This window comes from Numida meleagris, chromosome 4, assembly GCF_002078875.1.
Source record: "Numida meleagris isolate 19003 breed g44 Domestic line chromosome 4, NumMel1.0, whole genome shotgun sequence".
Classification (NCBI taxonomy): domain Eukaryota; kingdom Metazoa; phylum Chordata; class Aves; order Galliformes; family Numididae; genus Numida; species Numida meleagris.
The window spans coordinates 36,508,961-36,525,851 of NC_034412.1; the positions used below are offsets into that span (position 1 = coordinate 36,508,961).

General features: G+C 36.2%; 1 protein-coding gene across 15 annotated transcripts in view; it reads right to left on the reverse strand.

The window, feature by feature from the left end:
• Positions 1-16,891, reverse strand: part of TTC29 (tetratricopeptide repeat domain 29) — a 189,313-nt gene that overhangs the window by 91,265 nt on the left and 81,157 nt on the right. For all 15 annotated transcript variants that reach the window (XR_002437819.1, XR_002437818.1, XR_002437821.1 and 12 more), the window contains 2 exons: positions 10,918-11,141; positions 1,480-1,665 (listed from right to left, as the gene is read on the reverse strand). Coding sequence is in view for 12 of the 15 variants with exons in the window: in XM_021393864.1 (XP_021249539.1) it covers positions 1,480-1,665; positions 10,918-11,141 (410 nt within the window). In the remaining 3 variants the exon portion in view is untranslated. The remainder of the gene's footprint in view (positions 1-1,479; positions 1,666-10,917; positions 11,142-16,891) is intronic.

Below are 16,891 nucleotides of genomic sequence, written 5' to 3' on the forward strand. Positions count from 1 at the left end.
GTAAACATTGGTTATCACTAGTTCACTGATAGAATAAATCATCATACTTGAAAAAACAAATAATCATACAATCATAACACTTGTAAGAAAAGAAATCCTTCTATTTTATCTGTTACTGAAACACAACTTCAAATTTTAAAACTCAGTTGAGTTCTGGTTGTTGCAGGCAAAAAAGATATCACATGGTTCAGAGGAAAACAGTGTGAATGACACAAGGAAATACTGAATAAGTTGAGATTTTTTAGCTTTAAGGGAACATGGGGAAAAAATCATGACAAAGGCATTTTAACAATGACAACAAAAATGTTGCAGATTTCATGTTCCATGTCCATGCTTTTGCTGGAGAACGAGGCCATCGTTCAAAACGTAACCAATCTGTCAGGTTTTGTTTTTAGTTTTTCTAGCAGTTTACTAGAATTGCATTATTTCCACACAACATTTCAGTTTCTGTTAATCTATTTTTTCTTTCCTGAGAAAAGCCATTCTAGCTGAGAAGTCAACTACAAGGTCTTCTCAGTGTTGGAATATTTTCAACCCACAAGGTAAAACTTATAAACAAGAACATAATGACCATGTAAATCACATATTTGAATAAATGGTTAGCAGTTCAGTACACTCAGGAATTAGAACTGGGAGATTTTATTCAATTACTTGAGGCTCACTCATTGATTTTCTTCCCACAAAATGAGAAGAGTTGATACAAACATAGTAAAACCTTTTCTACATATATCCGGCTGTACAGAACCAAAGCTGTCTGCCATTAAAGGTAACCTATTTTTTTAAAAAAATATAAAATAAGGTAAGCAGTTACATCAATTAATATCCTATATTATATATATACACTGTGTATAGGATAGAGGTACATATACGGAGAAACGGAGTTTAAAGTGAAACAAACAACACTATGGCAATTATATACAAAAAAAAAAAAAACCAACAAACCATCGTGTGATGTTCAGATGGCAGAAAGATTTTAAAAAGAAAACAAAACAAAACAAAATATTGGTTGTTCTATCCAAGTGTAGATTTTCCATTGTTGAGGCAGGACTAAACTAAACGATGCTTTCGCACATCTTTTAAATCAACCCAGTTTGTTCAACTACAGATGCCACTAGTTAAGTATCTGTAGTCTGAAGCAGCATTACCAGTCTCTTGTCAAAAACAAGCAAAAGGAAATAAGGTTGAACAAAAAGAACCGTTGTGGTAAAAGAATGCTTCGTTTAAAGTTACATTTTGCTTTTCATATGGCTGTACATGGAAAGTAAGCAAAGGACACAGGCCTATGAATAATTGTATACTTGTTTCTCTTCTTGTTTGCTGCTCCAAAAGCTAAAATTGCAATGGCTTTGGAACCTCTTTTGAATAATGGTTGCAAACAGATTCTACACTGTGATAAAGAGCCCAGTAATGATACACAAATTACAAAATATGGTTGGCTCAATGCTGATACAATGTAGCATTATGGCTACAGTGACTCACCTTGCTCCTCGTTGATAAGGCCCATATGTGCATGTGCTTGTGCTTGTCTTTTTCCACCATCAGTTTTTATTAGTTGAGCAGTGTTAAAGCATTGTTCATAAAAGTAATTCCTTAACTCTTTCTCCTCAGGGTCATTGAAGCAGTAAGCCACGTTAAGCTGGTTGTCATAAACTTCCTCAGAGTGCCCTTTAAAAGAAATAATAGTCAAAAGGCTAATTTTCATCAGTTTTCACAAATCTTACAGCAACAGCCATATAATGAAAATGAAGGGTTATTAATATATCCAGTGTTCAAATACTATCAAGTTCTCCTATATATTCAGTCAAGGAAATGTAAGGAGAAAATGATAACCTACAAAATTAGGCATAGATGAAATCTTGATCAACTACAACAAACTGCTAACATTTTTTGTATATAAAACCTAAACTTCATTCAATACAACACATAAAACTTCTATAAGACATTGACAAGTTGAAAGACAGAAGACAGAATGAGCAAAAAACCTCACACATTCAGTCTCCACTGGAGAAGTATTTGAACCGCTGAGACCTCAAAGATATTGGGAGCTTTCAAAACAGATCTAGGGTTGCAACTTATGATGGAGACAAAGAACCAAAGAGAACACCCTGCAAGCACTACCCATTAATTTTATACCATTTAAAACATTTAAAGTAACACTAACAAAAAATGCTTTCAGTTTTTCATCTACATTTTTTTAATACCTTAACACACTTACATATTAAGGATCAACTGAAATTTTAAATTTTGGCATGAAAAAGTCCACCAAGGTATTGAGCTCAGAACAAACGTAGAAAATGGGGGGNGGGGGGGGTTAAAGTCCTGGATCTCCTTTAGGATCTGAAGAGAAAAAACATTCAGTTGGCACTCTTTGCATCTCATCAGCCAGCTAAATGAATACACACTATCCCCAATATTTATAAAAACACTGCAAATCCCAATTCTAAGTAGCATTATGAAATTATCAACAAATGCATTATTCACAATTTAAAATTACTGAATGAGATCTTCTGTGTAAATTATTTCTGTCACAAGAGTACATTTAAAAAAAAAAGCACGAAAACACAGAAGATTATTAAAAAACCCTATTAATTTTGATTAGGGATCTGAAACTCACCTAACTACTTGTCATACTGCTTCTCTCTAGGGTTATTTGAAGAATATATTCCCTACATGATGATGAAGAATCTATGTGATAACAAAGCGTATCAAGAATCTATAGGTTTCATAGCTAAATTTACTAATGGCAAAACTAAATTTTATTTCCAAACTCTGGTTATTTTAGTTGAGAATACAATTAATTGTGGTTTCCCACTGTGTTTGTGGCTGTGAAATGAAAATAAGCCAAATAGTGTTTTTTTAAAACAATTTTCATGTAGTTGGGTAAAGAAAGAGTTAAGAACCACAAGTGCTGCAGCAGGTAAAAGAATGTTTGGATAAGCTAGATGTGTGAACAGAGCTGCTTTGCTTTCAGGAGTTCTGCAATTTCTAAGCTTTGCTCAACAAAGGAGAAAAAAGAGGAAAGAAAAAAGCTCTCTTACACATGATATGGAACAACACAGAAATCAACACAGAAAAAGGCATTTAATTTCAACACAGCTCTCATTCAAAGCCCAGATCTTTTCTAAGTATTTTAGAACTATGATTCTGTATCAAAACACTTTGATTAAAGGATGCAGTTAAATTTCCTTTCTTTTTTTTTAATCTATGAGAAGAACTGAGGAAAATCCAACTTTTGAAAAGGACTGATTTCTGACAGTAAATTCTGTCATTTATGAGTCACTAGCATTGTTTAGAACAAAGAGCAGTAATTACTCAAAAAAAATATGTTGCTTGCATCTCTAAACCACACATCTCCACTCCAGTATGTTCTGTCTCAAAATTTTGAATTATACGTATTCTAACAGAAAGTAATACAAATCCCTCATTAATCCCTCCAATACAACCAATCCAGATATAGCCACCATTTATCTAGTATCTCTTCCTACTCAAAGAAGAAAAGCAGATACTGCTTGCCTATGATTTATTTCATCCCAACTTAAATGCCTGTTGTGGCATAGAAGAACACTTTTGAAGATTATCTCAAATGTAGAAAGCAGAGGTTCCCACAACAAATACGAGCAATGAAACAAATAACCACTTCAACACAGAAATATAAAAACTAAATATGATCACTAACTGAATCTAAGGTAATAATACGCATTAGATGTTGATTATAGCTGAGAGACCATTTACTTAGAAGTTTGAAGAAGATACATGCAAATGGTTACAATAGGACAGTAAGAGGAAAGAGAACAGGATTGTCATTGGGGAAGAACACTAGATACAGCCTTTGAAATATTTTCTACAAAGTATCAGGGCACTAATACTACATAAAATTATGCAGATAACTTCAGGTAGTGCCCTACAAATCTCAAGAGATGGTACTGACCTGAGGCGGACTATTGCTACTGCCATGGCTTTGATTGAATGAACTTTAATGTGACCCTCTGATGGCTATCCTGCTGGTGAATAACAATGAGAAGCGCACAAAGACAACCATTTCTCTGTAGTAGTCTTGGACAGTGGCTGACCAGATATGCTGGTGTCACAATAAAATAAACCCCAAAGATAGATGTTTAAAAGCCATATTGTCTTTGGGATTCAAAGTCTCTCTGATTTACAAATCAAGAAGTTCATTGATATTATTCTGACAGAGGTATAGCCAGCATGTCAGATTTAGTGAAAGTGAACTTTCATCTCCTCAGGAGAAGAAAAATATTAGAATAGATAAACACTCTCTTCTATAAAATCTCCCAAAGGTAGTTCAGTCATTAAAGCTTTGACTTCTCTGATTTTGTACTGTAAATTCTCTACATCTTCTAAAAGAATATATGTGGAGAAATCTTTATCTATCCACTGATATATATATAAAAATATATATATACGCATTTATATACACCACCTATCACAGAGAGTATGACACCTCTGGAATATGATACCAAACAAATAGAAAGAGAAGTCTGAGACACACGCAATTGTGAAACAGCTCCTGCAAGATAGATTCTTGTTTTTAAATGAGAAAAAAAATAAGAAAGTGTAGAGAAAGTTCAAATGCTGATCCTAGTAATATTTCAAAAATTACTTTTATTCCAAAATCAATGGAAGCTGAATTCAGATTTCCCACAGTACTGAGAATACAGGATTGAAATAATGCTGCAAAGATGAGCAGAATGGCTGCCAAAAATGGCAGCTAAGCAGAACAAACAGAACTTGATGGAGCAGATAGTAAGGCTTGATGATTTGTGGTTGAAATGCGACTGGGAACACATCTAATGAGCAATTATACAAAGTAACTTATTTTTTTTTAATGTCAAATTACCGAATTTGAGGCTGTAATATTTCACATGAACTCTGTTTCCTTAAACATTTTTTTTATTCTTTTTCTTTGTTTTTAACAAACAAAAATTGTTAGATTATGTTGTAGTGCTTATTTTTCAAAAATTCATTTCAAAAATGTTTTTACTACAAAATATAAAATACAGGAAATTGGCTTCTTTCATTTTGTTTGATTTGGACTTTCCAAAATATTTTATCTTCATCATCCTTTACAGTGGAAGAAAAAAACTCTTCAGGTGCATCTCAACCGTCACGTAGACTCTCCCCCTGTTATGCTCAAGCCATGGTCCTTGGATCACTCCACTGAGTAAAACATTGGTTTGTTCTTGGATTGTTATCAGGAGCCTTTGGCAAGCAGAGGTAAGCATGGAGCAGAGGTTAATTCAGGTTTGTGGTCTGCACACTGGTGTTCAGCTATTCAACAGCTGAGTAGTGCAATGCATCCCAACAGACTCAGGACTTAAGCACTACTGCTGCCATGGCTGTACCATCTCCTTTTTGTCAGAATGTAGTAAAAGAAAAGAAGTACTGCAGCAATTTTAGAGAGGAGATGAAAACATCCTGAAGAGATCCTGGCTTGGTATTTTCCCTGAAGAAGAAAAAACACTTACTGTTAACAGAAAACAGAACTCGCACTTCAGAAACTCATCTTTAAAATATAGGTATCAGAAAGAAATTTTTCAACATCTATCTCTGTCTGACCATTTTCTACTGAAGGGACTACTAGTCAGTCCTTTGTTCCTGCCAGGTAAAGGCCACATGGAAACTTTTCAACAGCTGGTAGCACTCATCTTCCAGTTCAGTTACTTGTTTTTAGTGAGTATGACTGAATTATAGCTGACCATTCATCCTTGAAGACATATCAAGCAGTGTCTTAAGAGCACTGGAGTCACTAGGAGCCGTTTTTGATGTCAGAATGAGACACCATTAGTACTGGAAGTTTCATTTTTCTCTTTCCTGAGAGATCAATACAGGTGACTCAGTAGCAAGAAGACAGCTGATCTCATGAAGAGTTCATGTACAGAAACATCCAAGATGAAGGCTGTTGAGCCAATAAGGAGCATCAACAGCACAAGAATGATGCTATAAGTCAGTCTATTTCTACTTAGATTCATACGTAGCAAAGAATCAGTCCTGTATGCTTGCTCAGGACAATCATGCCTTTACACTCACAGCTAGGAACTTTTTTCCAGAAAGTTCAGCCATAAGCTGCACTCACTGAGCTAATATACATGAATGCAAATGAAGAAAGGGTGCTATGGGGTAGCATGGACACAATCAAATTTCATGCTCAGCTTCCATTTCATAGACATTAGGAAGCAGGGCAAACAGAGCGAACACCTTCCCTCCCCTACTAAATACATAAACAGAATATATTCAAAGTACAATCTATGCAAAGGTGCTAAGAAATGATCTGGGTATACATTTGCTATATACGAATAAAGCTTTCTAGTGATAGTAACATAAGGCATTTCAACTGGTCATTTGGGACACTAACAGGGGACTCCCAGCCATTGAGATAACTGATATGAGATTGAGATTACTTAAATTAGAGGCAGTCAGGCACAACTTAAAACACAGAAATGCGACTTCTCTTGAAATCAGCTGGCTACATTTTGAGAAGTCTTGGCACCATTTCAGAGGACAATCCTTTCACTTTGTAAAGTTAATAAATTGTAATTAATCACTCCATTGTTCTCTAGCAACTATCACATTTTTTTTCCTGTGAAACAACATAAAGTAGAGAAAGATAAACTTGTTTTGGAAAACAAAAGCATTCCTTCGCCCATCCTCTCAAAACCAAACAAAACTACCTCCTCCTAGAAAAAAGAACGTTTGGTACGCTTACCTTTTCCTTTTTTCCTTTTCTTTTTCTCCCCAAAACAAGAGGGGTAATAATGTTATCGCATCTTTTTCTAGCCCAGCCTATGGGATGCGTGAAATCTTACAGAAAAGTTTTTCCCTGTAAAATGCTAAATTCTGTTTTCGACCTTCAATACCTCAGACACAGAAAGATTTTCTAGTGTGAACACATCAAATGTTCTCATCAAATGTGATTCATGCTTCTTCATATAGTTTATGAAGTACCTTTTGCAGTGAGAACAAATACTAATTCACACTGATAAAAGTTTGCTCTGCACTGAAGTGAGGAAAAAAGAGCTAAGTTAGCACTTCCTTTGTCTCTGATATTCTCTAGAACAAGGGTCAGCAGCTTGTAGCACATACGCAGATTTAGCATTTGGCATATCAAAGGTTGCGCAGGGGCTAAGAAAAGCAACATCTTCCAGGTCATAACTCCTACTCTCCACCAGCTGCCCCAGTGATCAGCTAACAAGCTGTGTCTCACGCCTTTGAAAGCATGTTCATACTGAATATTAGCTCAATGCACGGGCTCTGACACAGGGAACAGAGTCACCTGCTACAATAATGCCAGCTGCTGACTGACACATTGTAGCTATAGAACAGTGGAACTTCCTCTGGTTTTGCTCTCCTGCTTCAGCAAAGTAAAGTGGATGGCTGAGAGGTCTTTTCCTTTAAGAGTTCTTGAGTTGTACCTTGCCTTGCCTTCGTCTGGAAGGAGAACACAACACAGGTAAACCAACCCATGCCTAGCAAGCACCAACCACAGGCTCTTTGTGGTTTATTTTAGTCAGCACAGGAAAGGATTCAGTTTGGGTTCAAACCTCCATAAGCAATTCAGATGTTATCTGAGGAGCAATACTTTGCAAGACCTTTTGAACTAAAACAGGCACCAATGACCTCTAGTTCAACAAACTCCAGGTTTAGCAGGCTATCACTGACAGGTTGCTGACCACCCTTTGAAACACCAGACCGATGCTTTATGGTACAATCTGCGTACTGCCATTCTTCTGGTAGGCTCAGTGCTAACCAACTTACAGAAATGGAGCTATGCAATAATTTGTGGAGATGATGCCCAATGAGCATATGGATCCAAAAAAAAAAAAAAAAAAAATTAGCAATGCATTTTAAAGCAGTAAGACAGACTGTAGCAGCCAAGTAACAATTTAAAGAATCAGTTACATACATATGGTAAAATGCATGCAAAGCACATTAAAGCTATTGTAAGTATTTTTGTCTGAGGAGCAGCAACATCCATCATTATAATAAGCTGTTCTCCCAGGCATACATTAATCTGGATGTTGTTAAAAAATTCCAAAAGGTAAGCAAAAGACTTGGGTGTTTTTCCTTTGTTACTACTTTTCCCTATGACCCACCCAAATGCACACAGATAAAGAGCCAAATTTTATCTGGGGTCTTAGACAGACAAAATGGACAAAATTAACCCTATTTAGCTGACGTGCCTATGTCGGGTATGGACATCATTTGTTCTAAGGATGTCAGCAGCCAAAGATTTTCGGTTAGCAATCCTCACTGTCAGTCTGGAACAAGACTACGGTTTCCAACACTCCCTCTTGCTAACTCACAGAACAGTACTGACTGGGTGCTAGGGAGCTATGTCTCTTCAAAGGGATTGCAACCTCAACCCCAAGGACAATTGTACCTTTCAGTTGATATTAGCCTTCACATCATAATAGCCTGCTTTTATTATTTCTGTCCAAGCAAACAATTTATGTGCAACATCGTAGCATCAATAATTACAATCAATCAGGAAAAAAAAAAGATTAACATATTTCACCAATAAGAATGGAAAGTGGATGAATGAATGCCTAGCTTTCTCTCTGCACTGTGGTAACAGCTCTAAAACGCTGAACTCAGGAGCAGCAGTTCTAATTGAAATTCACAATGAGACAGCTACACTCTGTGGCACAAAAATATCAGGGAAAAAACTAAATAACAAACGGAAAAACTTTTTACTAAGATAAGTTATGTTTTATTTTCATCTTGCCGCTTCCAGTTCAAAAACAATCCCTTCATGAAGTTTAAATTAAACAAAAAATTACACGTTGTAAAGTTTATTTTTCTTTTCTTTTTTTATTTCATACCTGCTAACTCTTCTTCACCACAACTGTAGCTCGTGATGCTATATCTGAGACAGGAAGTTTTCAGCTAGTATAATGTTAGTGACATCAGCTACACCGTGGAAGTCTCACAGCTCACTGCCCCAAATATTACTTCAAGCATTTTAAGCTATCTTTGGCTTGAATTGTGGTGGCTGAGGAGCAAACGCAGGTCAGCTGCTGTTGCAACTGCTACACTGCAGTAAATTCCAGCTGAAGGATGAAGTGAACTGCTGAGTAGCATTTAAATGTTTTCAACTGAAGTTGTCATAAGATCATAAGCTAGAGCACCAAGCAATTTGACCACAATCAGAGAGAAACTGGATTAGTGGAACTCCTGAATTAGTATTTGATGAGCTGTGTAATTCATATGTTATGTTCACAGCACTACTAGCTGTAACATCTGCAGTATGAATCAACATCTACCTCCCTCATGTGCCATAACTCAAGCCTCACATAAAATACAGATTTGTGCCAAGATTTACACTGAAACTGGTGAAAAATCAGAACTCTCACCATTCTATGATCAAAGAATTCATTAATGATTTGCAGATTAAACATTTGTCAGCTCCACTGGCATGTTCTCATTACTTTCTTCGCTTTCATTTTATTCAACTTCAACAGGTAAAATTTGGAGATACTCCCTTCCCGAGGCAAGACTCCATCAGTCAGTCGATTGGCAGCATCCCATCTCTCAGCACACAATGAATGCCAAGTTCAGGGAGAGAAAGGGCCTCTGCCTTTTGCTAGGCAGAACCTGCATTTGCTTCTCTGGGAGGATATTTGCCAACTCTATTGGCACACATCAGTTAGTAACACCAGAGAAAATCGCACACCAAAGGAAAGCAAAGTACTTTCCCCTCAAATAGCTTCAGGAAGCATGCTCATCTGGATATTCCACATCCACTACTTTTGAACACCAGCATATAGGCAGAATGCTTACGAGTGTCATGTAGAATTTCTCTTTCATACTCCTGCAAACTACAGGATCCCTGTTTAGGTTTTAGTCATACTCAAAACAAACAAACAAACAAAAAAACAAAAACAAAAACAAAAAAAACCCCACAACCCTGAAGATACCTTCCTATCATAGGCTGGCTAGACTTCCTGTCTGGGGTTACAGTCAATTAAATAAACACAACTTTTGGTCCTAAAGTAAACATAAACATTTTAAATGAATAGGGTTTTTTCAGCACTGAAAGTTTTTGTTGCTGCTGTTCCCTTTTAAAATGAAGTGTTACGTTTCTAAATTGCAGTAGAAAAGCTTGGGTCTTAAACTCTCAAGCTTTATTTTAGATTTTTCTCTTTGTAATGATGAAAATACAACTTGTAACAAGCCAAATATAATGAAATCAGCTCTGCTGTGAGACAGGATTGTAGTTTTACCTGCTTCCTTCCCTACAACTATTCCAAAGGAGAAAGATGAACTAAGTTATATCACTATTTACAGTAAAACAAAATGATAAAGATGAGTACTTAGTAAATAGTAGGCAATAGAGAAAATAAAGTAATTTGGAGTTATGTCTTCACTAATATCTAGTAATTCACAGGTGACACGTTACAGCTATGTGCTGTATTTTATTTGACATGTTCATAGTCTTTTTAAGGTCAGTCACAAATCCAAACAGTTAGCAGACAGAGTATTTAATAAAATCAAATTTATAAAACTATCACTGTGAGAAGCGGTGTTTCACCTATTAATTTTTTTTCTAATATAAAACTGGCTAGTCAAATCAATACAGAAAGAAGAACAATAAATAATGAAGTTATGAGAAAATGTTTGAGATGGTATCAAAGCTATAAGTATATGAAACATTTCTGATGATATTATTATTACACACTCTACACGTTTTTTACCTTTTTTTTTCCTCCCTGCAAAACCTCTCCCGATATCTGCAGTTCCTAATCATTTATTCTATAAATACAGCTTAGTTGACTAAGGCTGAAATGTGCTAAGATGCAGTAACGTTTCAAATTCATACATGAAACAATTTGGAAGCTTCCCCCAGGCATTCGCGGCTGCGGCTCCTGCTGCTCTGCTACCCACAATCCCCCCATTTACCTGCTCGCTGGGCTGCCTCAGCCCTGGTCAGGAAGTGGTAAAGCTGATCCAGCTTATCAGGCTGCTCCTCCAGGGACTGCTGCTGCCATATGGCTGACCCAGGCCCTGCAGCCTCCCTCAAGGCATTCCACTTCTGTATCAGAGTGAAGAGCTCGGAGAAGGACTTGTGATAACCCTGTCGCAGCATGTCTATGCAGATGTTCTTCTTGTATGAATTCCTGTTACTGGGAATAAGAAAGACGGATTTTAAGCCTTTAAGCCCGTGTTCTCTTTTCCACCTTACCAAATAAGTACGGATATTAAAACAGCTTTCAAGACCAGACCTCTGCAGATCACCAGCAGGGAAGGGTTTTTTTCCCCCCCTCTCAAAAAGCATTCTGCCAAAACACAATTACAAATATCCTCCCCTAGGGAAGTAAACATGGCAATATTAAATAAATACCCAAATATTCTTTGCTAACATGCTCAAAATATACTGGTATTCTTTAGCTGGTGCTGGTAAAAAATAAAAAATTAAAAGCCTAACTGATAGGAAAAATACAAGTTTACATTAGTTTATGAAAACACAATAAACACTTAGTTTGCTCTAAAACAGTGCACAGGAAAAATGAAGCACGTTTCACATGTCAAAAAAAAATGTGTATGTTAAATACTTTTGCTGTAAGATATAATGCCTTGGTTTAAAATGTCAAACAAATGCTATGCCAGAAATACAATAATTAGATACTATTTTGTTTCTCTTTAGCATAGAACTTTGGCTGGGACTGGTTTACTCCCTAATTTTAAAATCAAAGGATACAGTGATGAATTTATATCCAAGTTATCCCATTCATAAACTCTGATAAAATATACATATCAAAAATTGCATAATAAAATAGTCTCAAGAGGTAACACATCTTTTCAGGTATTATTTATGGAAATAATCCAAACATTTCTTTTATGTGGCATGAAACAATTACTGTGTCCCATCCTGGAGAAAGCTATGAGTCCAATGGGACCACCTGCATGACTGAAGTACAGATCTAAATGTCTGCAGAAGTAGGTCTTTTTGAGAAAACAAACCCTTGCCCCAGTGAAATGACAGGGGCCTAGATATGGTAATTTTATTTGGCAGATTCCATTCAAGTTTTCAATTTGTTTTTAAAATTGTCTTTTTAGATAAGATTCTATTTAAGTACAAATTCTCTGTGGCTTTAAAATAAATATGGAATTTTGAAAACTGAGATATACAGCGTATGCAAGAAATTCTGATGATCTCACACTGAACAATAGCCTAATGAGACCAATATTCCTAGCCTACAAAGAGCTACAGTAGCTTTTTTTTTTTTTAATGGAATTTATATAAAAATGTCGTAGCTTGATGTCAATGAAGTAACGGTAATATGAGACATGATAAGTAAATAATCTGTATTATTTCATGCTTAGTACCATTAAAATAAATCTATTAATTACTCCATAGATTCACATTAATCCTTCATGTGTATTTCTCACATTTCTGTTGCAGAACTGAACACAAAAACATTACACAATTCTAAAAGATACATAAGGACTTAAACTACGGTACTGAATTTATTTGTATGTGTATACGTTTTGTTAAGATTGAAAACACATACTGTTTACACATTTAAAAGAAAACATATAAACGATCCGTACCAGACAACATTTATCTTCAAAAACTGAAAAGAGAAATATCTTCAAACATTTACACTTCCGTTTGCCAAAACGTTTTTGGTATGTACCGGGTTCACCATACGGAGCCTCAAAGTACTGCATAGTTGTTATATTCATACAGTGCAATTTATTTTTTATTGTTTATGTAAGATCTATTCTTCTTAAATTTTCTATCTAACCAATTAAAGAAATGAAGAAGAATTTATAGGTAAAATATTTCCACCACCTTTCAAAGGATGAGGACTGAATCCTACAGTAATAGAATTCCACAGCAACAGAATAAAATCTGCACAGCAGATGTACATACATGCACCTGCATTTATCTACATACTGTGGTCTGTGTATTTGTCTCTGTGTGCATGTCTTACATGATTGTATGCGTTAAAAGTAAAGAAGTAATTAGCTGCTGAAACATATTAATAGTAACTAAATAAAATATTGGTCTGCCCATTTTTAGCACTTACTACACCATATCAATATTTGAATGAACAGAAAATCTGTGTCCATGTAAGGTGCTGTGGATGCTGTGGACTAATGCATTTACCTTTTGTCAAGGTTGTTGTGGATTGATGCATTTTACCTGATGTCAAAGCACATTTTCTGCACAAGACAGTGTTATTAACAAACCAATAGGGGAAAACAAGCAAAAAAAAAAAAAAAAAAGGCAGGAAAATAAGTCTGTCTTAAAAATTAGTTTCACTATTCTTCTGATATAAGTCCATGCCAATTAATAAAGAGATTCAAATAATGATTAAGGTGCCAAATGTATGGAATACATTTTTTCTTAGATAAAGAGGACTGTATTGGCAACGTACAAGCAATGAGACTACCTAATGTATAATCATTCAGATTTTAGAGGCACGAAGATGAAAGTTATCTCCCAAAGTTATAATTAAAAGCAGAAAATGCACAAAGAGCAAAATAATACATTTGTTCCCTTCAATTACCTTAATACATGAGACCCATGTGACTGATTACGCACAGAGCATATTGAAAGGACAGAAATGAATGATATGATGGGGATATGATGGGTGAAACCTAACTGAGAGCTTGACACTGTAACCTATTCTGAAGTTGTTTCAGCTCTCTTAGTGGTTCCAGACAAAAATGCTGGGCTTCTCTCTCCAGAAAACAGTGCTTTTAACCAGAGGAGTGGTGCAGGTGACAGAAGTGAAGGTGAAGAAGAACTTTTCATGGTACCTTGAAATAAATCATATATACTCGGTCCTCAACATCCTTTTCGTACTGCTTCCTATAATATTGCACAACACGTGAAGTGAGAGATTAAGTCTTGTGTTTTACATTGCTGCAGATAACTTTAGGCTTAATATCAATATCAGAAACTGATACCCAATTAGAGGTCTGTGACTTGTTTTATAAAATCCAGCTGTTAACTTTACGTTTCTTCTACATTAATAAAACAGGTTACGTTAAACCTTTTGAACCTTACTACTTAATATATTAATTACAATATATTACGAAGTCAAGAAATTTACTTCACCGCATCCACCCGATTTTAGGCTTCTTTCGAACAATTATGTTACTCGGAGAAGGAAAATGAAAGGAGACTGCCCTTTTATTTGGTTGAAGCGGGGACGTTCAAGAGGTTTAATGGTCTCTGGGGGCATCTACTGGAAATCCGGAAAACTGCAGTCACAACGTGTTAATCACGCCACTGTCAGAGCGCCGAGGCACGGCCGCAGAACAAAGGGAAGAGCCGCCCCGCGAGCAGCGAGAGCAGGGACTGCCGGGGGCCGCCCCGCGCCCCAAGGCACCGTGCCCGGCGCAGGGCAGAGCGGAGCGCACGGTGCGTGCGGCAATTGCACGGGTCGGGTTAGGGCGAGCGGACAGCTGGGGAACGGTACCCGCATTACCTTTTAAAATTCACCTGTAATACGAATATAAACGCCAAGTCCGCTTTCCCCTTTGAATTATTGCATCCGAGTGTTGGGAGGGACATTTCCGATGTACTTCTTAAAACATCTCGTTAAAAACAGCTGGAGCATTCTGCGTATTTGTGGTTAAAGCAGAGAGCAATGATTCTGTTTCTAATCTAAATCAGACTTTTTTTTTTTGGAATCCATTTAAATCGGCAGATGATACTTAACACACAGATGATGCCGGGAACCCACCGCTCCTCTGCCCATACGCTCATCTCCACTGATGTTATCTGATGTTTATTTATACAGGTCAGGGCACACAGTGACGTGAGGTCCACTTAGCAATCTGGTTGGGTACCACACATTTGGCATAAGTGCAGTTACTGTGATGCAGTACTTTATAGCTACTTAGATAATTTTCTTTTATTGATGTCTTTTATTATTGTTGTTGCTATTCTAAAACTATCCAGAGTCGTCCTGAGGAAACTGATCTGAGCACAGAAACCTGATTCTAATTTGTATTTACTAGTGCGAAAATCAGAAATGCTGATCTTCACTGGGGGAAATGAAACAACACTGCTGCTGCAGTCTCAGGGACCTGCTGGTACCGTACTGTTACAGGACTCTTAAGCAACGCCTGGAGATCAGGAGTGCCATCCTTTAAGTGCTACTCCTACAGCTTTCTGCCCTTCACAGAGAGAAAAGGAGACAGAAATTAAGAAGCCAAGAGAGCAGTCTTCGTAATAATCAAAACAGTCAATATGTCATAACAGAATTTGTTAGCGTGAGCTTACATCTCCATGCCTCCTGCCTAGAGTGGTCAATGGCAGACTTGCAAAATAGGTACAGAGGGCTACTATTTTCAGACTAAATATTTACTATTTATTTTTATGACAAGGTTTGTATCTTTAAATTTGCTAGGATTTAATCAGTACTGTAGGTTCATGTCAGCTGCTGACTACAATACAAATGTACTGTAACAATCTCATTTTCTAAAGCTGAAAATGGGATGGATTAAACCATGAGAGTATCTAAAATTGGAATGTATTAACAGTTTAAAATAATTACCACACCAATGATTGTAATGTTTAAGAACTGTATTCGAAAATGTTTCATTAATTTGGGTTTTCATTCTGGATTTGGAAAGCCAATGACAGATAAAAATGTCTTAGATCAGGATCACAAAATTAAAAAATAACCAAGAAATATCTTCTTAAATGTTTTTAAACAGATATCAGTAATTATTTTTCCTGTTTCTGATTCAACAAGAAAAATAAAGTCACATCGAGTATATGAATAATTAGTTACTTTGTGCTCAACCAATATGCAAACATAAGTAGAATAAACAAGGGCATATCAATTTCCTCAGTGAAATTTGAGAAGTATCTGCATTAAGTAAAACCAATTGTACTATACAGAACACAAAAAAAGACAAGCACGCGTGAAGTGTCTCTGCTTCCAGGCTGCTCTGCCTAGGAATCAAAAGAGGAACTACTATTTAATTGAAGTTGGACATCTAAAAAATTTAATAGTTTTGTAACTCTGTTAGTGACCCACATGTGAAGCAGTTAACACTTTTCCAGGGCACTGATGAAGATGAAAAGCACTTATTCAGATACTTAGTAAATAGGGAAGCTGAAATATTTCACTTGTTCAGCATTCAGTGATGCTACAATCAAGGCTACAGTGGTATAAAGCCATGTACTTACACTGTTGAAATCTACACTGTCATGTGTTTAGGTTGCAATTCACCAAAGTTACGTACACGTCTGATTAGAAAACATATCCAGGTAGTCTGAGCATCTGAGTTAAGCAGGAGAACTTATATATGCTGAGTGCTTTGGTGAGACAAGCCCTCGGTGCACCGGGGTGCTCAACAAACTTTCACCACACACTGTTGCTGATACAAAGCTATTTAACTGAATCAGGACACAACCCTCTTTAATCCTAGTTTAAGGACTATCTGCTTAAATACTTTTCTTTTAATGAAATATTTACTGGGTAGCAACATGTTATATTACAGAATACCATAATCTCATTAAAGAAAGATATGAAAGCACAGTAAATGTTATTAAGTAGTAATAGACAGTAGCTTACATGTGAGAATTTTTGATTACTAAATCTGAGAAATACATGATATTGGGGTCAGGTGCATGTTTTTAATTCCCAAGTCATGAAGATGAAATAGCTAATGTCCTACAATTAAAAGCATAAAATCAATCAAGTGTTGTAAGAGCTCCCTACTCTGAATAGTAAATAAAAAATATTCCATGACAAGTTTTGCATACCAGCAGGGAGAACATTTCCTTGAAACTGACTTATGCAGAAATTCAGATTATTTAAGAAAAGGTTTATGGAGGTAGGTATTCAGAACTGTTAATGGAAAGATGAAAATAAATTTTATCAAAAAATAAAATACATAG